Below are 22,269 nucleotides of genomic sequence, written 5' to 3'. Positions count from 1 at the left end.
GGATTTGAAATATATTAAGTTGTGTTACATTAATTAGTTATTGAAAGTAAAAATAAAAAAATAAAATCCACCTTTGTTCATAATTTAGTGAAAAGTCTGAATGACTTGTTTCAAGTTAGATTGTGAAGCAAAAGGAACTATTTTAATTATTGTACAACTTCTACAGACTTTACACATTTTTCTTTCCTGCCAGGTTACTTACAAGCCTTAAGTCACCAGTGTTGACTGATAAATTATTTCAATATGTTGTCATATGACCTCTATGGAAAAAGTCTGGTGTCTATGTGTGGTTTATTAAGATTTATTTTAATTTTATTTGCATGAGTATTTTGACTGCAAGTATGTCTGTGCACTACATGTGTCCAGTTCCCAGAGAGGCAAGAAAAGACAGTAGAGTTTCAGAGGTGGTGAACCACTACGTGGATGCTGGGAATTCAAGCCAGGTCATCTGCCAGGACAGGAGTGTTCCTACCTGCTAAGCCTCTCTCTGGCCCTGCTCTGTGAGAAGGTCAAAGCCTTCCCATCTGCTGTAACTTGTGGCTAACCACCTGGTGCCAGCATGTATTTGGTGTGGTAGAAATTAAATGCTTTCAAGCTCTGTCGCTGTTCATGCTAACTCAGAGTCCGGCAACGCTTTAGAGACTCCTACCCCTCATCTCCCGCCAAGCTATCATTTACTTCCTGAGGGATTTGGCATCTGTTCATCTCATCCTCCGCTTGCAGAAACATTACTCCTGTGTGCCTTGTAGAGACTGGAGGGTTGGAAATGCACACAGGAAAGAACATGGATATTATAAGAGTTGTCTGCCTTTGCAACATGAGGATTCCTGATACTGTTATAGGAAGGGATTTTTTCCCCTCTTCACTGGTTTGAGTTGGGCTATTTATTCTGGTTGATCATCTTCGGAATGGAGGCAATATAATCAAAAAGTTTTCTGAAGGATGCCATGTGTATCTCAAGGAAGTTTAACATCACATGCATTCGGGAGTAACAAAAGTACATATCTCTAACCATTGTGGTATTATTTTGTCCTGTACATCCTTGACTCATGTTGCCTCTCAACATTCCCTGGCTGTAATTATTCCTACTTTCCCCTTAGGCAAATGAAGCCCACAGAGTTTATGCTGAAGGAAAGCACTATTCCAAGTTGACTGAAACCAAAAACACTTTCAACACCACCATATTTTGAACAAACAAACCCTTTCGGTTTAAACAAGGAAAACAGTGAGGAGCACTATCTGCTCTGAGGTGGTTACAAAAATTATACACTTCAGTAAATAATGATATTAAAAATGTCTGTGCTGTTATTTAAGAATGCTTTCTATGCAAACATGAGGACCTGAGTTTGAACCCTCACCACCCATCTGAAAAGTCAGACAGAGCTGCAAACCTGTAACTCTAGCAGTGGGAGGAAGAAGGGGACAAGTGACAGAGCAGGACACCAGACACTCTCCTCTGGCCTGTGCTCTTATGCACATGTAAGCACACTGACACATGCAACACATGTGCGTGCGTTCACGTGCGTGCACTCACGCACACACACACACCAAATGATAATATATTGGGCAAGCTTACAGAGACATACACATCTTGGAAAGCTTAGAGTTTATGGATTCCTGGAGATGGGGAAGAGTTAAATGATATTTTGACTCTCATTAGGAGAGGAAGGTGTTGAGATCTTAGTGTCAGTGGGGAGAATTTGCTGCTTTAATAATTCACACTCACACTGTGTGAAATAAGAGCAGCCTCCTCATGAATTTAAAACCCATATGATATCTGTGTCTCCTACATGTTTAATCAAGAATCAGAAGAAAAATTACCCACATAAGAACTGGCATAAATATTTGAAGCTATGAAATAATGTATGGTGGTGTGCCAAAAAAGTATTAAACAACACTTTTCCCTCAACCTATCCTTGTTACAATTCTGTTAGCAAATGCTCTTTAAAAATAAAGTAAGTCAACAAAAAAATCCAGAATGGTCAAGAAGAAAACAGGAAATTTTCTAGTTGTATAAACCATGCCTACTTATGATATCATGTTGCACTGATTTAAAATCATTTAATTTGATTGTATGAAGTGAAAAGTGTTAGACAAGTGATTGTTTTCAAGAACAGAAGTAAAGGTAGAATTTGAGGAAAGTGAGATCCTGCATTGCTAAAACATAGACTCATGAAAATCTGTTTGGGAGGAACTGGGGTCCAGGGCAGTCTGTCACTTGGCGGATTGCCATTTTGACAGATGGTATAAAAAGCAAGCAGGTAGGAAACTTGGACTCTGAGTACTACTTGGTGGCATGATCTCTAGAATTCAACAGCTAATCAATAGACTCCCACATGTATCTATCTGTCTGCAATGACCATTTCCTGAGGAAATCTGCCATGTGCTCTGTACGTGGTCAAAAAGTGAGTTGTTGTTTCAAGTCTGTGAGGTTAATTCCATTGGCCTTGAGAGAAAATACCAGATGTTTGTAGAAAAAACGCCATCTTTACCTACTATTTAGTGTTTCCTAATAATTGAGTTATTCTATTCATTTTCTTTGTGAACAAGTAATTTGAAATAACAGAAACAATAATTATTGGGGCTAGAGATATAGTTGAGTAGTTAAGATCATGGCTGTTCTTGCCGATGGCCTGATTTAATTCCCAGGACTCACATGGTCTTTCACAATCATCTGTAGCTCCAAGTCTAGGGGATCCAATGTCCTCTTCTGGTCCCCATGGTCACCAGATGTGTATGTAGTGCACATACACCCATGCAGACAAAACATAAACATAAAATTATAATAAATAAATTTTAAAAATTTTTATTTAGTTGGTGCCCACGAGCATATGTTAAGAAGGATGAATTCCTTTGAAAAGCAGAAATCAAATAGAAACAGCTAAGGAAAATGCAAGCTTTGAATCTGATAAATGTTAGTTACTTAGCTTCGTGGAGCTTCTGTTTGATGCTGGTAAAATGATCGCAGTAAGACAGCTCACCCTTAGAGAGTTCTCAGAGTAGTAATTAGTAACCAGCAGTAAGGTAAATAACAGAATTAGGTGTTTTCCAGTCTTGTAGGAGGCCAAAACAAAGTTGTACCCAATTATAGTTGGCTATCAGTGACATTTTAAAGTCAAAGTGTCATAGAATGTCACTTTTCCATCCTTCATTTTTAGAAGAGATTATTCCACAAATCGCTTGGCTTGGCCCATGCTCCTGTTTCCCTTCATTGTAAGAGAGAGAAAGGTGTTGGCATGTAACAAGGTTATCCCTGTCTTTTGTTTGGCTTCTGTTTGTTTTGATCGACCATGCCCATCTCCCCAATGCTTCTGAATTAGGGAGATTCCGAGTTCTTGTCTCCTTCCTTCTGTTCCCCTCAGAGCAGGAAAGCAAGGCCTGTGTTGTTCACTCCAAGCTGCCAAGAATGAAAGAACTGCTTCTCTATCCAACCCACGCATTTGGCTCCACTCCCAACCACTTTAGCCAAAATTGCCTTCATTAGGATTCAAGGGGAAACTGTGGTTTTCCTTTGCTGGCTGTTGGAGACTACTGTGCCATGTTGTTGAGAGTCACACAGGGAAGGGGAATCTCTTGATGCCCAACCATAGGGAGAATGTCACACTTGAGAAGTGTCTTCAGTTATTCGTCTCACATCCGACTTCATTGATTCAGCACTCAGGTGGATTTAGCTCACTTAGGGGGACAAGACTGCTAGGGAGTCATCCACTAAGGGAGCTCCTGATGAAACATGCCTGTTCAAAGCCCTGCTTTCCACCCTGGTAAGTCCTCTGGTGAAGCTGATAAGACACAGTGACTGTGTAAGGCAACTTGGTTATAGGTGTGCCCTGAGGAATTGTTTGTAGTTGACAGTTGCTTATCTATGCATTCATTCTACTTCTTGCAGACCAACTCCACAGGTCGAGTGGAGCAAACCGGGTAGCGAATTACCAAAGGGAAGAGAAACGAAAGAAAATTATGGGAAGACTTTGAAGATCGAAAACATCTCCTACCACGACAAAGGAAATTATCGCTGTATAGCTAACAACTTCTTGGGGAAAGCCAGTCATGATTTTCATATCATAGTACAAGGTATGTTCTCCATTAAGATTTAAATTTCTGCTTCAAAGAGATGAATAAGTGTACACAAGTCACAGACCTTTCCTTCAACAGTTTATGGGTTAAAGTTGATCATTAGTTTAGGGTTTTAGTTGTAGTGTGGGCACTGAGTAACACTATACTTAATTAATCACGTTTATAATTCATCTCCACAAACCGAATGGAAGGCACAAATGTCAAGTAGAGAGTTAATGTTAGGGGCTGAACATACACTCCTTCCAGAGTCTGTTTAAATGGTCATTAAATCTACCCTCCTGTAAGATTTTATTGCATGGAATGATTTTTATTATAATGTGCACAGGATGCTCATAAATGAGGTCATGATCATGAGGTCAAACATTATAGAAAGGACCCTGGAAGGAGGTTTGGACTGCTTCCTAATCTTTTCACTCAGCCCCCTTGCCCAAGGTCACTGGCTTCCATTTCTCTATTCCTCAGGTTCTTTGTCAAAGAAATGGTGGCTGTAGATGAATCGTCTTTGTGTTATCCTTATTCCAGCATTTTGCACTGTGTACCTTGGTATTCAGTATATCACTGACAGAGAAATATAAAGAGACTATACAGTGCAAACATTGATTGTTTATCAAATAGTACCAAAATGCATTGCATTCATCTTCTGCCCATAAATAACTGAACTGTTTTTTGAATATTTGAGATGTTCTGTTATTTGTTGTAATCAAGAATAAGTAAGGGATGATGACATCATTCTCATGAAGTAGCAGCCATAGAAATTAGAAATCCAGGCCTGCCTGTGGTGCAGAAGCAGAGGCTACATGATCCTGCTGTGGTTTGATTGACTCCCACTGCTTCCCGTGGGTGGGGTCACACCTGGGGTTTCCCTCTGCGGTTTCCTGAACTGTATTGATCAGAGGAATGGATTAGTCACGACATTGTAATTTTGAACTTATTTAGTGCTGGGTTGGCTTAAGTATGGAAGGAAATCATCTCTGCCAGGCTATTCGTTCGTGAACTGCAGCTGCCAGGTTTCCATAATGTTCTGCTAAAGTTTACCCTTTAAAGCTTCGTTTCTAAAGTTCAAGGAGCACTTCAGTAACGGTCTTTGCCCCTAATTGCTGGGAAAGAACAGAGGTTAAGCACAAATTCCACTCACAAGCAAATATTACAATCATTGACTGAATGGTGCATCTGTTTGAACTAACACAATTTGCCAACACCTTCTATACTGTTTTCTTAGTTAAGGTGAGAAGAGAAAAATAAAAAATAAAAGTAATTTTAAAAGGAATTTATTTGTTTATTTTTGGTACGGCGAAGCAAAACCTATATAGGAGAGAAAGTAGAGTTAAACATTACCATCCACATCTGTCCACAATAATAGATTGCTCTGACAACAAATTATTCAGAGATACTCAGCAAAAGTACGAAAGACATGCCTATAAATTTACAGATTTTTATATAATCTGTATATAAAGTGTATATAATGTGACACTGTATATAATGTGGTAGTAGCTTGTAATGGGGATATTCCCTAGCCCCAAGTCCTTCCATGGTGCTCTCTCTCTCTCTCTCTCTCTCTCTCTCTCTCTCTCTCTCTCTCTAACCAGACACACATAATTATTAGCTGCTTCTACTCTGAGTTGCTGACTGTTAAAAATCCTTCCAGATGGCTGCTGCGTTGCTACGGTAGCTGAATATTTTAACAATCTGGCCTCAGTTTTCTTGACTATTAAGACCAAGGCTTTCAAAAGAATTGCAAATGTTGCAAAAAATATTATACAAGCAAATTAATTATACAACTTAAAAGGTTGACTGTATATATATACATATATATGTATATATATATATATAGAGAGAGAGAGAGAGTTCTTGAACAAATTATCTTCACTATTTTCAAAACAGGTATTAGTGATGCTGAGACATAAATATTGTTTTTATGAAGAATATCGAATCATTATGCTTTTGTGTGAAAATACTAAGTGCACTCAGATGCCTGTTTCAGCTTCTCCTTACACCTGCATGAGAACAGTGGACTGTCTCCAAGAAGAATGTTCTAGAAGTATTTTCCGTCCTAAAGCAAGAAAACAATAACTATAATGTACACGAATCATCAAGAGAGACGACTTCACCTTAATAACATTTTCTTTTGTCTCTTTTCTCTGCCTCTTTCTTTTCATTCTTTTATTTAGAAACCCAAATTAAATCAGGACGGTCATCTGGGGGAAACCAGTACTACCATATACTTTGAAGTTCCAGCCCATTTTGACAATCTCTTGTGTGGCTATTAGAAGCATAGTTTTTGATTTTCTTCCCAGGTCTGAAGCTCAAATTCTGTGAGCTTGTACTTTAAACTACAGCAGTCTAAATATGTAACCAGATTGCAAGTCAAATGCCTTCTTTTGCACGAGGAAAACAGCTGTGATGTCCTAATTAGATGTCACCATATTTTCTGGGAATCTTTCAGTATGAATTATTGCATATGCAGTAGCAAGAGGTATAATACGGGCTAGTGAAATGGCCCAGTGGTAAAGGGGATTGCAGCAAACCTGAATTATGTCTCAGGAATCAACACAATCGTAAAAGGAGGGAACTGACTCTATACAGCTATCTGTCACAGGTACACTATGATGTGGACACACACTCAAAAATAATAATAATAAAGAAAAAGATACATAAGACTGTCACATGAAACAAAATTCCAGACATCTGAATATTAGTCACACTTAAACTGATAATATGAAAGAAAATTGCTCATCTACCATTTTTATGTTGTCCACTATGGAATCATTTGAGACTGTTGAATTTTAGAAATAAAGCATGAATCACTTTTGCACATCTGTTCAATCCTTAATTCTATCCAAAGTGCCCTGCAGTGTCTATATGATGCCATGAGCTGAAACTCAGTCCAGTCATTGATACTGTGAACAATAGCTTATTTTGAATTAACAATTTTCTTTCATAAGAAGTTGGTGGAATGCTTACCTAATGTACACAAAGCCCTTGGTTCAGTCCCAAGCACACATAAATTGGGGCTGGTGGTGCACCCCTGTGTTCCCACCACTTGGGATGCAGAGGCAAGAGAATCAACAGTTAAAGGTCATCCATTGCAAGCAGCGGCCTACCTGGTATACACAAGACACTGTCGCACGAAAACGAAGAATATAAATATTAAGCAGACAATTGTGATCAAAACAGTTTTACTAAGAAAATGTCTACTACGTAATTTGTTTCATAGATATCAAGTTTCCCATTTTGTCTGTTTTTTTGGTCTCATGATAAAAAAGTTGTTAGTGTTTTTACAGTGTTATCAGAATTCTGGCATTGGCATCTCTGTTTTGGACACCATAAATTGAATTTATCATCTTGTGTTTGTTTACAATCATGACTAATTCGGTGCACTTTTTATCTGTTACCACATATCTCAGGCATGTGGACAAAAGAATGGGACCCTGTGGCTTTTTCCCCCCAACTGTCAGGTTTATCTATCATTTCCTTTATGTTTCTCCTCTCCTGTAATCGCCTTGACTAGATCTTACCCATCCCACAGGTGTGTGATTTGAGTTTTGGTAAACTTCTGCTGGTCCTCCGACCTTGCATCTCAGCCACCCTGAGTTTCTAATCAAGCTACAGGCTGACAATAATGTCTTTTGTGAACCAAGTAGTAGTTAAATAACATGTTAATTAAATCTATGTCATGGGAGAGTAAATGACCAAACAGCAAGAATTATTTTCATTCTAATGTGCTTTAGTTTTTTTTTTCTTATGTCTTTTCCACAGAAGTCTTTAGATATTTATCAAGTTCTACTTAAAAGTTCACCCTACACATCTTTTCTTAGAGAGACATAGTGCCAAATCAGGAAGAAATAAAACAACAAGCTTCTGTCCTGGCTCTCCAGAGGTCATCAGTCTGAGAACACTCAGTTCTGTCTTCAGAATTGAACTACTGAATATTCAGCTAGAGAAGTCAACAGTGAGAGTCTCTGCCTCGGCTGGATGTAAAGCTGTCATAGATACGTTTTAGGTCTCAAGTTTCATGTCGATGCTTACATCTGTTTGAGCCAGTAGCTTAAGGGAAAAAAAGGGAGAGAAACTTCTACAGAAATGTGGAAGTGTCATTAAATCCTATTAAAACGGCCAGGTTAATGTATAGTAATGGTTCCGATCAACTACCAAATGTTTGAAACCTCCTGAGCGAGTTGATATATATAGGGTTGGGGGGATGTTGGTAATGCGAAGGCTTGTCTGGACCACTGAACTGACTTCGATTCCTAGTTATACATGTAGGATAACAGTGGATAAGAAACTGCCTCCAGAGCTTTGCCTCTCTCTCCTTCCCCCAGAGGCTCTGTTCTGAGATCCACGATGTGGCATGAACAGGAAATGAGGATTCTTTCACTGATGACCCTGAAAAAAAATTAGATGAATTCTCCAAAGCTCAGTATTATTTCTGTAAGGTCAAAGGTTAGATGAGGTGATACCTCACCTCTTTATTTGATCCTAACAGTAATATGTCTTTACACACACACAAAGGTTAATGAAATTCTTGGGATAAGGCTAGTGATTAGAAAATTGATTTTCATTATGCAGTGGGAATAGAAGAATATTTTCATTATTTTTATTTTTCACACTTGGGAAGGAAGAGTCATCATTTCTACTATGAACACAATGGCTTGCACGTTCCTCAGGCTTTGCCTGTAACTTGCACATGTTGAATTTCTTTATTGTTATATAAAAAGAACAACAACAACAACAACAACAAAAAACATTTAAAAGGAAAGAGCCTAGAAAGATGTTTCAGTGGTCTGGAACTCATGATGCCCTTCCAGAGGAACTAAGTTTGGTTTCCAACATGCATATTGAACTGACATCCACCAATATTCATACACCCTACACACAAATAAAAATCTTCAAAATAATAATGACATCAAGGCACTCTTCCCTTCAGAAAGTGACCTACATTTCTAATTTAGTCCATCGTATTTTATGCTAAATACCTCAATATTTGTAGATAAATCTGTTAAAAACAGATGTTTAACATGGAAATTAACAGTGGAGCCCACATCCTGTGAGGAGATTCTAAAGGCATGTCTCTTGCTTACACATAGACTTGCCAAAATTCTTTGTATGCGTGTTTTCTTTTTTAGGAATTTGGGTTTTTTTTCCCACTGTGAAATCCCCTTTCCTTCCTTTACTAAAACAATTTGAAAGATATTTTCTTTTTATACATGTTCATATCTTTAAACAGTTTCCTTTTTGAATCAAGACAGAAATCCGCAGTACTTGGGGAAAAATGACCAAGCTAAAGTCGATGGGAATTATTACCTCAAAATTTTATTAAGCTACTTCTGAGAATAATCATCAACCTTGTACCTAGGTCTGGAGCAATGGCTCAGTGTTTAAGTGCACTAGCTTCATTTTCAATGGTCCCAGATTTAGGTCCCAGCATCAACATGGTAGCTGACAACTGTCTGTAATTTCAACCAAGGGGTCTGATATCTTCTTCTGGCCTCTATGGGCACCAGGCATCCAAGAAAGTGATACACAGTCACACTTGCAGGCAAAACACTAATAAATAATAATAATAATCCATGAACATTTCAAGTCTTTTGTTCACTGCTGGCATGGGGCTACTCTGAAAGTGACAAAATATGACAGTAATGTTTGAACTGAAGACACTTGTCTTGCTTTGTTCTGATACTTCAATCTGATTTACACTTCTGAAGTTTTATGTATCAAAAAATAGAGATAATTTATTTCTGTTTTTCCTGCTTTGTTTCAAAAGAAAAACAGTCAAATGTTCCTATCTGGTTCCATCCCTACTCCTTTGCAAGCAGAACATTTCTAGCAAATTATGTTTTCCAAGTTCGTAAGTTATGGAAATTGGTATAGATAAGATATGTAAATACTGGTGTCAATAATCAATGAACAAGGTTTTTGCAAGCTTTTAAAACGCTCTCCAAGTCTATTTCTTGCATATCACCATTTTCAGCTACCTTGCTGCCGCTTGAGCAGAAACAGTAGCCAGTCCTAAGCCAGTCCTAAACGAGCTACCATCTGCTTAGTCCTCCTGCTTGTTTCTGTAAGTGAAATATATACTTGAGGAGCTAAAGCGGCTGTGTATTTTTAGTGTGTTGTTTTATTTACATGTTCAGAATGTAATGTAAGTACACCCACACTCACCCCCCCACACACACACACACACATAGACCTTAACATGCCCACCTTACTTTGCAGAACCAAACCAAAAGAGCTGCTGTGGACTACTTTGTGGTGTCTGCCCTCTGCTGGTATATGGTAGAAATGCAGACCTGTTACAAAGGTTTGCTCTTGTGCTATAGAGACACTTTCTGAAAATCTCTTTGTTTTGTGTTCAGAGCCTCCACGCTGGAAAAAGAAACCTCAGAGTGCAGTGTACAGCACAGGGAGCAGTGGCATCTTGTTGTGTGAAGCAGAAGGAGAACCTCAACCCACGATCAAATGGAGAGTCAATGGCTTCCCAATTGAAAGTGAGTTAAAAACAAACTTAAAAAAAATTAAATAAATAGAGACCCAAGAGTGACAGGGTGGGGAAGACAACAATTGGATGGGACGGTATATCATCAGACAGTTCGGTGATGTATGAAGTATACCAGAAGGGGGTGTATTAGCATAATACATTGCCAAAAAAAATCAACAAGTTCTTCTTTATGAGTAATGTGATGGGTGGGAACCAACACAGTGAAAGAGGCATGGAAAGTGTTTATGCACACACTAACACACTAACATAATTACATATATATATATACATATATATTACATATATATAACCATATATATATATATATATAAAACATAATTATATATATTAATGACCTGGTGACTGAATTAGAAAAAGGTCTAACACAAACTGACACTTGCTCCTGACCATGAGAAAGAATGATAGAGTAACCTAATGGATGAAAGCATAAGTTGGAAGTTAAAACTTCTTGCACCCATGCAACATCCCCATCCTGGACGCTGCCCCCTACTACACACTTCGGCCACACATTGCCCCTACTACACACTTCGGCCACACATTGCCCCTACTACACTACTTCGGCCACACATTGCCTCCATGCTGTGGTCAGGATATGTGAAACCTGAAACTCTATGTGACGCAACAACTCCCAAACTACTGATAACTCTAGAATATCCCCTTTGGTCTGGACCACATTTGCTGGGCCATGAGAAGATGGGAGTGGACCAGGGTTGAGGATCTAGTCTCCTCACTGCATCAGTCTCGAAGTCCCTAAGCTTTAAATTTGTACCCAGTGCTGAGGCTATTGTGAAGGTATTTGTTCAGGGCAGGAGGCCAGAACCTGTATTATGTGTTAAGTTCTGGTTGAGTAGCTCCATGGAGAAAAAGAATATTAAGTGCAGGTATATGGCTTCCCAATGCCTTTGCCCTGGTTCCCCATTTTAAGCAGGCTTCCTTGTGGTTCACAAACCTACATCCTTTCTGGGCTATGGCTCATTCTGGTCCTATGTCCTTGAGCTGATCAAAGAATTCCCTGAGCTTAGGTTTCTTAAGCTGCAGAATGGAAGCCATAGTAGTGTTTGAAGGAGGTAAATTAGTCAGCTACCTACGGTTGTGATATATCTGCAGAGGTCTCTGATGGTTTATGAACTCTGGAGCCACACTGCCTGTGTTTGCATGGCCATCCTAACGTTTACTAGCTGTGTGACAAGAATGTGACTTACCCTCTCAAAACCTGTTTCTTCATAAGCAAAACAGAGATGAAAATAGCTGTGACCTGTGGGTTCATTACATGGCTCAAAGAAAACACCATCCAAAGATATGGCACAAAACAGCAACCCTGGGGAGTAGATAAAGGAGGGTGAGAAAGTCAGTCCCCGCTGCTTGCATCCCTGACCTCATACTGAAAAGCCTTAAGGGTAGGACCAAGGCAGCCAACTTGTGAATCCTCCAGATTAGTACTGCTTTCTGTCCTGGTCAGAGACGTTTCTGTTTGTAGTAGAGTGTTAATATACAGAACTATAACTGGACAAAGTGGCGAGAATAATTGGGTGTATGTAGCACGAATAATGAAAATCCAGAGACAGAAATTGGGATTCAACCCGAAAACCAGAAAAGCAAGGCAGCCAAGCTACTAGTCTTACCTCTACCAAGGTTGAGTGACCACCAACTAAGCAGACTAAGCTTCCTTCTCTTCTCATTTTATATTCTCTCTGGTGCTGGGATTAAAGGCATGTGCCTCCCTAGGACTGGGATTAAAGGCGTGAGCCACCACCACCTGAATTTGTTTCTGCATTGATCTTGTGTAGCCCAGGGTAGCCTTGAACTCACAGAGATCCGTCTGATTCTGTCTCCCAAATCCTGGTATTAAAGGTGCATGTCACCATTACCTGACCTCTGGTGACTTTAGCTTTGCCTCTGGTCTTCAGGCAAGATTCATTTATCATAATAAAAATAGCATACCACTATAGCTGTGAGCCCTCAGTCTTAAATGAGATACCTATATTTCCCCCTGTGTTCTGTGGAATATCACAGGGGAGCAACCTGAAGCAATGTTAGAGCTACAGAATAGGAGGAGCTATGAAATGCTGTTTTCTAGACATGAAGTGACCATTGCACACATGAACTCACAGCACATATTACTAACTATAGGAGATCTGTCAGTCAAAATTCCAGCATGCGTGAGTGCTTTGGGTTTATGAGGCATCACCTCTAGCTGAGGAGTTATTGGCATTTGATGGATGCTAAAGGAGAGGAGACATTTTTCTTTTGGTGTATAGCCGCCAGTAGGTTACTTATGCTTTAGTGGATAGGCCCACCCATGTACATACAGATAGCACTAATCTGATTTCAGTGGGTTATAAAAAGATAAAAGAAGACATAAAGTTGAAAGGGGTCATGTTGTTGAGAAATTGGTACATAGGAAATAACTAGGATCTGGCGAGAGTATAAAGTTCAAGTGCAAAGTAGCTTTATAGGTATAAAAGTATATACTTTGAGGGATGAGGTAGGTAAGGAAGCCAGCTGTTATCAGCAGTCTGAGTGCTTTGGAGTGGAGAGTTGAGTAAATGAAATGACTCTCGAGGTATGTGTGTCTGGAGAAGGAAAAGTAAACAGTCCAGAATGGCCTAAGTTTGGGGCATGAGGAAGGAACATGGTGAAATCATTCAGCAGATGAAGGCATCAGAGCATAGGAAATGACAAGGCCAGACTAGGGTCTTGGGATTCTAATGATGACAGATGGACAATCCCAGAGTTTTGAGTGGAAGAGTTTGAGAAGTGTTATATTTGGCTTGTTTGTGAAGTACCAGAGTCTGATCTGAGGTCCCCTCCACATGCCACACAAGTAATTTATGACTGAGATATATCCCAGCTCTTATAAATTATGTGTAAAAGGAATTTTCTGGTCTCTGGATGAAGCCTTTACCTCTATGACTACAAAAAGGTGAAAGACACGGCGGCCTCAGGCTAGGCCTTTCTCATAGTGGTTAGGTAGTGGGTATTTCTGAAGTAGAGCCAATGCAGGTGTTAGAGGACGAAATGAGAATAATTATATTTGCAGGTTATTCATATTCATAGGAAGCACTGAAAGCAGTGGCGGGGCAAAGTGTGCCATTGCCACAGCTCTTTAGCATAGCTTTCTTCCATTATGTGCAATAGGGTCACCACGTGATGATGCTTGGGCTGATAGAAGGATCAGAAATATTTTTGAACTTATACTTTAAGAAAATCATATTCCTTATGAGTTTTATTTCAGAATTAATCCAAGTGAATTCAGTGGTTATAATCCTTCCCACAGAGATGGCATCCAGTATTTCTGAGAGAACCTTGGAAAAACAAATCCCTTTCTTCTTCTCTTTTCAGAGGCAATGACCAAGGCTCACTAGCGTTAGAGTACTTGAAGACACAACACAAGTAAACTCATGGCCAAAGCTGAACTGAGAAAAGTGAATTTGAATAGAGTGTTCTCCAACCTTATTGTCTTATTCTCATTACTCTTATGGAAGAGATTAATCTAGAAAGAATTCAGGGATTGTATCAAGACTAGTATATTTTAGTAGATACCATTAAATGTCTTGTTTTCTTTAGACTTTAGAACAGTTACCTTTTGGCAATGTATGGTATACTATGAGGTTTCCATATGCACTCTCAGGAGAGCTGAGCAAGGGTTAGGTGTTCTTTCATCTAAACGTGAAGATTTGGTCTTAATTCTTCCTTTCCAATGCTGTGTTGATTCAAAGCTGCCCTTGAGGCCCATGAAATAAGGGGGAACACAGGTGTGACAAGATTAGTTCTGCCAGCCTGTGTAATAGCAGAGGAATAAAGGAAGAGATCAGAAACTTAATCTCTCATAGTGTCCTTGACGATTTCTGTCGTGCAGAACCTAGAAAGGCTATATATCTCATTGATCCTGAAGAAGTAGCTGATAAATTGCTTCAATGGTTTATGTTAGCTTTCTGATATTGCTGCAACAAATTTCCAGAAGTTTGTTCACCTGAACAAATACAATTTTTCTGTTGTATAATTCTGAAAGTTAGGAGCTCTGTACAAGACTCTCGGCAAGGAAATCAAAGTACCTTTCCTAATTTCCCTCTTCCTCTTTACCCTACCTCAGTGCTTCTATCTCCATATCCTTTTCAGTTATTACAGGCTACCTAGATTCTTCACATATGGCTCTCTTTTTGCTCAACTTCGTAGTTGACATTATTGTGACCATGGCCATTTTCTCATGGTCACACCTTTCTGTTTTTATAACCAGACAAGAGTTTCTGATTTTCAATAAGCAATGTGGTTACATTGGACCCACCAGACTAACAGCATAACTGCTCTATGTCAAAGTTGTCAGCCTTATTCACATCTGGGTGTTTTTTTTTCCTAGTTGAGGCAAATAGCTATAGATCTGTGAGTGAAAATTGAACCTATATTTCCGTATACTGACTGGAAACTTTCATGAAAAAAAAATGTCATCCTTTCTACTTATTTCAGATATTTCCACAAGTATTTACTCACGGGCTTCATTATGCCTGTTCTTTGGGTGTTAGTAATAATACATTTATATATCTGCACAGATAAAAAGAACGCAGCTGACCAAAGGAATGCATGTATTATTGTTCTAGTGAGAAAAAGAATATATAAAAAGTCTCCCAATACGTAGTAGGTCTTTTTTTCCCACACCATGAACTTTAACATAATTGTTGTTTTGTATGATGGAAATACAAGATAGAAAATATCTATTGATGTTGTTTAAGCTAAATCTTTTTCAATTGTTGTTCCTCACTCCATAATTCGAGCACAAATGTTCTTCTTCCTGTCTGTTGTGTCAAAGCAAGAGTTTATTTAGAACTCAAGCTGTTGCCAGAAGCTGTAGGATACTCATTTTCTCTGAAAGTGATGTTTCCAAGCCTTGTAAATGCTGACATAGCAGGCAATGAGCAGAGGCAATTTCATAAAGCATGGGCTATACCCAGTGGGAATTTTTTGGCTCTTAATAAGTGCACATGAACATTAGGTGTGCTAAATTTCAATAGATAATTGCATTTTGGATCAATAATAGTATGTTTGAATGTGTTTGTAAAATTTATTAAAATATAATTACATTATCTCCTTCTAATTTTTTGTTGGACCTTCTGTTTGAAACTCACATCTGTTTTAGTCATTATTATTACATACAAACACACACACACACACACACTCATGATGAGCACACACATACACACAAGAAAAAACATAGAAATCCAAGATATTGAATCTATTCGCTGTTTTCTGCATCAACATGTTTCTAGGACTAACCTCTGATACAGTTATCCTATTATTCCTTATCAATAAAAAAAATCAGGAGTCAGATATCGGGGTCAGAACCTGAATGATCAGAGAAAGGGCAGAGTAGTGAGCAATGACCTCCTATCTTTTCTGTTCCTCCAATCCAGTAGCTTGAGACCATCTCTAAAGCCTTATTACTTTCTGTCTCTCTATCTGTCCTCAGTACTCCAAAACCTCCACGCGTAATTTTGGTCCACTAGTGGCTAGCACCACCCTCTGATTCAAAGTAAACTTTGTTGTCAGAATGCAATCAAAATATCACATAACATTTCTCCTTTTTTTGATAAATAAAAAGGCAAAGCTTTAATTCTAACACAGTAAAACCATATAAAAATAAAGAACAACTATCAGGTAAGAATTATACTTGCAATGTTTAGTCCACTTGCATTTGGGAAATTCTGAGAAAATACTCCATTATCTAGCCTATTTTGGTGAGTCCAATGTTTTGGACCTAATTTACTTTTTATTCTAACTTATACTACCATCCCAAAACTATTCTTTTATTTCTCTCAACTTTAGACACTTAACACTTCTTTCATGAGTTTCTTTGCTGAATTTGGTAACAAAGAAAATTATAACTATTACTATCTAGTCTTCAACTTCATGAGAGACCCGAGAAGGATACAATGTTACCTGAGTAGACATATAGTGCAGAGCGCACAACTTCCAAAACTAAGGAATGAAAGAAACAGCTGACTGCCTGGACAGTCACCCCAAGTTCCTCTGTAATGTTGGAGCAGCCATCTTCGGCCTACTGACCTAAAATATCTGACAGACTTTTCCATAAATCAGAAATTTTGAATGACTGTTCTGTCTTGTCTTGGCAAATTTTAGATGTCACTATTTTTTTTTTGTCCTGCTTGGACAACATAGTGTCAGCAGTTGAGACAAGAACAACTTCTTGCCCAGTGGCTAACTTTTGCCCCAAAGAAAGTAAACTCCAAATGAGTTTCTTTGATGCCCATTTTCTTCTCTAAAGTAAATTGGTGCTGCCAGTAACAGACATGTCTCATTGTCATAAAAAACCTTATGTTATTAAAACATCTTAAATGCCATATTCTGTAGATCCCTGAATTGTTTAAAGACCACCTGTCTATATCTCTATTTGACCTGGAAAATATATATACTTAATGTGACTGCCAGTTTGACCATAATAGATGACTAACTACCAACCAGTATTTCTTTATTATCCTAAATAGTTTGTAATAATAATTTTCAAGGGCTAGAAATTTATATTACATTGTTAAATGAGCTGCATAGGTATAATACCTTAAAAATAGTATGTACAGAATGTTCTAACAGCAATAAACATGAATTTGTATCAATATACAAAAAATATCTTAAATAAAAATAGAAACATATATACAGTATAACAAAATTGGCCTTAAATTTGCATCAATATGCAAAAATCCATACCAATGTAAAATAAATAAGACTGCTAGTTGTTCTTTATTAGTTTAAAAGTAGATTCAATAAACTACTCCTCTAGCCTATCATTTCTCTTCCCCCCTATTTTTCAGGATGAGATCCCTAAAATTTATCTCCTTTGTTCAGTTTTTTTTCCTGATCATTACCAATAACAACTTGTAACCAACCCTCTTAATCGATGACAAATATCCATAACCCACTGAATGACAAAAACTCATCCACCCTACCTCTTGAGAATGTAGGCTTCTTGTTCTTTAGATTGCTTCCTGTTATCTGGGGGATGGTAAAATCTCTGCAGGACCCTGAGAAAATTGAGATAATGGTCAAGACTTGGGAGAGCTAGTTGTATCATTTGTTGCCAGTGTCCGTGTAATGGGAAAGTGTAGGGCTTATCTGAAGTCTTGGCTGGAGTAGTGTATGGAAGTGAACCATCTCAGCTAACTGCTTTGAAGTTGTCCTCAGCAGCTTAGTCCAAAGCTGATCTTGGGTAATATTTGTCAACTTAGTGACATTACTACAATTCAGGTAAAGTCTTTATTGTAGGGTCCCATCATCCTTTTGGAGACATTAAAAGTTGCTGTTCAGAGTGGTCATGGTTCACTGCAGAAAGATATTTGAAATGTATATACAGCATATCTCAGGGATCTTAAAGGACCAAAATTTGTTAAGTACATGCAGAATACATAAACTTAATTCCTAGTTACAAGATTCAGACTCAAGTCCAAAATCATGTATAGAAAGCTAGATTAAGCCATTTTCTAAAATTAGTACTACATATGATCATTAATTTCACAACAGAAAATTTAAACACATACATATATATTAATCTTATAAATTTTGATATAATATTTATATCTTAAAAATTTTGAAGAGTCAAAAGAAAACCAAAGGATTATTAGATTAGTAGCAATAGAATAGTCTTGTAATTTTGGTTTTTCTTCTATTCAATATCACATGGATCTTCTGACATGAGACAGAAATTTTGGATTTTTATTTAGCAAGCATGCTTGGGTTTAGAGCCATAGAGAGCCACACTCAAACTCCAAAGGTCCCTTTCATTTTTAATTGAACTTGAATTTTTTAAAAAAGACCATTTGTCTTATATGTCTACAGACAACAGCAGCATTTGGGAAGATTTATGAAATTTTATCCTATTAGAAATGTGTTATACCATTAGGTAAATTAATTGTTTTTCTTGGGAAATTTCTCTGGATGATTTATCCATTTTCTTCAGATGTCTTATTTGTTCAGTGGTTTTCAGATTCCTTAGTTGGAGACCAAAGCAAAACCTCTTCCTCACCATAACCCGTATACTGGTTTCCATTCTGAGGTCAGCACACCTTTAATGTATACAGGCTGATTTAATTCAGCAGTCTTTTTTTCTATTCTCCGATGTCTCTGCACAGCTGTCATTTTTCATTAACAATTAGAAAATCTAAAGATAACACAATAACATACAGGATTCAGATCCACATGCTCTTTCTTATCTCTGGTTCCAAAATTATTAGATGTGAATAAATACCCTGGAGTGACTTCAGAAATCAGGGAGTAAAAAGGAGATCATTATAGAAAGTGAGGTAAATTGTATTTCTAAAAAGTTGTAGACAGGACAACTACACTCAAAAAGAAGATGAAGAGGAGGAGGGAGTATATCATGAAAGAAGTAAGAAAGGAAAAAAGAAAGAAAGAAAGAAAGAAAGAAAGAAGGAAAGAAAGGAAAGCATGGGAGTTACATATTTGAAATAACTAAGTAATAAGATAAAGCCCATAAAATAAAGGCATAAATCCAAAAATAGTAGAAAGGGGGAAGAGTAACCAGGAAAGATGGTGTCAAGAGAAAAACCAGGGCCAGTTAGACTCTATTTGTTGCTGTGCACTGGGCAACATCTAGATGCAGATGCTGAAGTGTGAGTCTACTCACAATAGGACTCAGATGTCAAACAGATCCTCTCCAATCTCATGATCAGGGATGCAAAAAGGCAATGAGCTGTAGGCAACATGGATTCTCATCATATTTATTTGAAAGCATAGCTTGAAAAGGAGTTGCAGATGCAAAGGGTCTGAAAAGGCACCCGTGTTGACTTGAGCAAAATGTAAAGACTTGACTTCAGTGAGCTATTTTTCACCCTAAACTGGTCTTAAAATATAGATACTGTGTGACACATTTAATAAATCATTCATAAATATTTTATATTCTGTTCTTTATCATACTGACAGTCTCTCTTCTCTTTCAGACCATCCATTTCCTGGTGATGTTATGTTCCCCAGGGAAATCAGTTTTACAAATCTACAACCAAATCATACTGCTGTTTATCAGTGTGAAGCCTCAAATATTCATGGAACCATTCTTGCCAGTGCCAATATTGATGTTGTAGGTGAGCATACCTGCGTCTTGACTTCACTTACTGTTTGCTGAAGGAAAATGCTCAGTTATAGTCACAAGTACCAGCTTTTTATGGGTGTGAATGTACATGTCTGTGTTCATGTGGTGGCCAGAGGACAATTTCAGATAACATTCCTACGGTACACTCTATCTTTATTTTCGGGACAGTGTCCCTCACAAGTCTGGAACTCACGAAGTAGCTTTGGATTGTTTCCAATGAAGATCAAGAATCCACCTGTTTCTTAATCCCCATTGGCAGGATTACACTCTAGTGCCCTTTTCTTTTTCTACTTATTTTTTAAACATACATTTTGGGGAATGAATTGATGTTTGTGCACTAAACTCTTACTGAGCTATCTTTCCAGTCTTAAGTACAGAATGATTTTTTTGACACATAAATCATGGGGAAGAAAATCAATGTATGGTTCACTTTATGTATAGGCATTGGGTATTATATGTAAATTATGCTTTCAGCATGTGCTGGTTTTGTATAATATTCAAACGTAGGAATATGTACTGAAACGTTCAGCCATCTTCTATTCTTATAAATATGTCAAGGATATAGAAAATGTTCTTTGTACCTATTTTTGCAGAAAGATTTAAAACATTATCTTTACTTCTGACTAGATGTTGTCCCACTGATTCAAACTAAGAATGAAGAAAATTATGCTACGGTGATTGGGTATAGTGCTTTTTTATATTGCGAGTACTTTGCTTCACCCAAGGCCACAGTGATCTGGTAAGATGACATGCTGTTCTATTAACGAAATGGGTGTGGGAGTTGTTGAGCTACCATTTTGCAGTCTGCACTATGTTCCTATTGCTTCTGAGAGCCAATGCCTCTGAGAAATAAAGAAAGAAATTTAATTACTCATCCCTCCTGAAACATTGACTAGAATCCTGGGATTTTTTTAATGAAGAAATATACAAAGCCATTTGTGTTCATAAAGCACACAAAGAATTAAAATGATTCCTAAGACAATTTTAAAGATTGATTTGTTTTTCTATGGTGGGTCTATCTAAGGATTGTTATGACTTCTGGTCTGAGTGATTATTTATCTTAACCTACAGTCAATTGCAAACCCAATTAAGACTTTGCTAACATTCACTTTGATTTTAATAATGCTATTGTTGTTTAAGTCTAACCATATCACCCTAAGCATCTGCCATCTTAGTTGCTTTACTGATAAAGTTTGGTTACTTTACTGGGAAATTATTGTGCTCTTCCCATACAGGGCCTGAAGTAGGGAGGAAGTAGTGAGGTCAGGCAAGGCAAAGGCAGAGTCATAACTTATCTGATTCAATTGTGTTGTTTTGTCCATTTTATGGTTTTGGTTTTGATGAAAATATTGTTTATCTTGATTTCTGAAATGCTTTTAAACTTTGCATCTGAGGCAAGTCCCGTGCACATCTCAGCCTAGCCCTCCCTTTGAAAACCCTGTGCCGGTGTGGCCCATTTGTCCTCTACAATTGAGAGCACAAGCAATCACTTACTGTGAGATGCACAGGGTTAATCAGGCTGTGACAAGAAGTGCTTGGAGAATGGATGGATGTGGGAGAAAATGAGCCAGAGGTTGATAGGGTAAGTGTAATACATGTCCACAGGAGAGGCGAGACTTCCTGGCTTATAATATTTCTGAATGACCAATGTTCTCCTAGGAGAGCCTGAGGTTGGGAAGGTTTATTATCTGTTTCAATTACTAGCTTTCCCATTTGCTAGCCCAGAGCAATCGTTAGCTAAAGACTTTACCATAAATAAGCCAGGAAATATTTATTAAGCTTTGAGGACACATGCAAAGCAGTGCTAGAAGATACGAGACAAATAGAAGCAACCGTAGAAGTAGGGGATTGGATTCTCTTCCGCTATAGTCTGTTGGTCAGCTCTGATATACATCACAGACAGTTCGAAGAGAGTAATTAGTTCTATCCGTACATTTCGTATGGTCAGCCAAGCACCCGAAAAAGGCGTAAGCCTGGATGACATCAAGGAACAGTATCTGAAGAATACAAAATTGTGTCCCAATCAAAATCACTCATTTCTGCATCTCCACAGGGAAGTGGCCGATGAAACACATCCCCTTGAAGGCAGTAGGTACCACACCCATGAAAATGGCACTCTGGAGATCTACAGAACCACTGAGGAAGACGCGGGATCCTACTCTTGTTGGGTAGAAAACGCAATGGGAAAAGCCGTCATCACAGCCAATTTGGATATTAGAAGTACTGTTATTTTGCTTTTACGTTCATGAGTTCTCACATGGCTTCAGCTTCTCTTTGTTTTCTCAAACCAAACAGTGTTATTTAAATTTGAGCACCTGTTAAAGTTACTTTGATCATATCTCAAAAGCACTCCATTGCAGTTCATCTGAAAGACTATTGGTAGTATGGCAGGGTGTAATGTTCATGGATTTAGGCCGTCTTAGCAGTTGGCTGTGTATTGTTAGTGGTAGATCTTAAGAAATTCCTACTTGGGTATATTATCAGATCTATGTTTTGTTCCAGTAGTGAACTTGAGGTATTACCAAGCATTTGGTTTTCTTTTTTTGTTTGTTTGTTTGTTTTTTGTTTGTTTGTTATGTTTTTTAAACAC

The 22,269-nt window shown here is 38.0% G+C and overlaps 1 protein-coding gene across 6 annotated transcripts in view; it reads left to right on the top strand.

Annotated features, from left to right (window-relative positions):
* Positions 1 to 22,269, top strand: part of Chl1 (cell adhesion molecule L1 like) — a 207,927-nt gene that overhangs the window by 152,815 nt on the left and 32,843 nt on the right. For all 6 annotated transcript variants that reach the window (XM_048438481.3, XM_048438479.3, XM_048438482.3 and 3 more), the window contains 5 exons: positions 3,887 to 4,071; positions 10,428 to 10,559; positions 19,531 to 19,671; positions 20,307 to 20,418; positions 21,733 to 21,899. In XM_048438481.3, coding sequence (XP_048294438.3) covers positions 3,887 to 4,071; positions 10,428 to 10,559; positions 19,531 to 19,671; positions 20,307 to 20,418; positions 21,733 to 21,899 — 737 coding nt within the window. The remainder of the gene's footprint in view (positions 1 to 3,886; positions 4,072 to 10,427; positions 10,560 to 19,530; positions 19,672 to 20,306; positions 20,419 to 21,732; positions 21,900 to 22,269) is intronic.

Source organism: Myodes glareolus, chromosome 3, assembly GCF_982192425.1.
Source record: "Myodes glareolus chromosome 3, mMyoGla1.1, whole genome shotgun sequence".
NCBI classification, from domain to species: Eukaryota; Metazoa; Chordata; class Mammalia; order Rodentia; family Cricetidae; genus Myodes; species Myodes glareolus.
The sequence above is the reverse complement of the archived record's forward strand: the minus strand, read 5'-3'. Positions and strand labels throughout refer to the sequence as shown.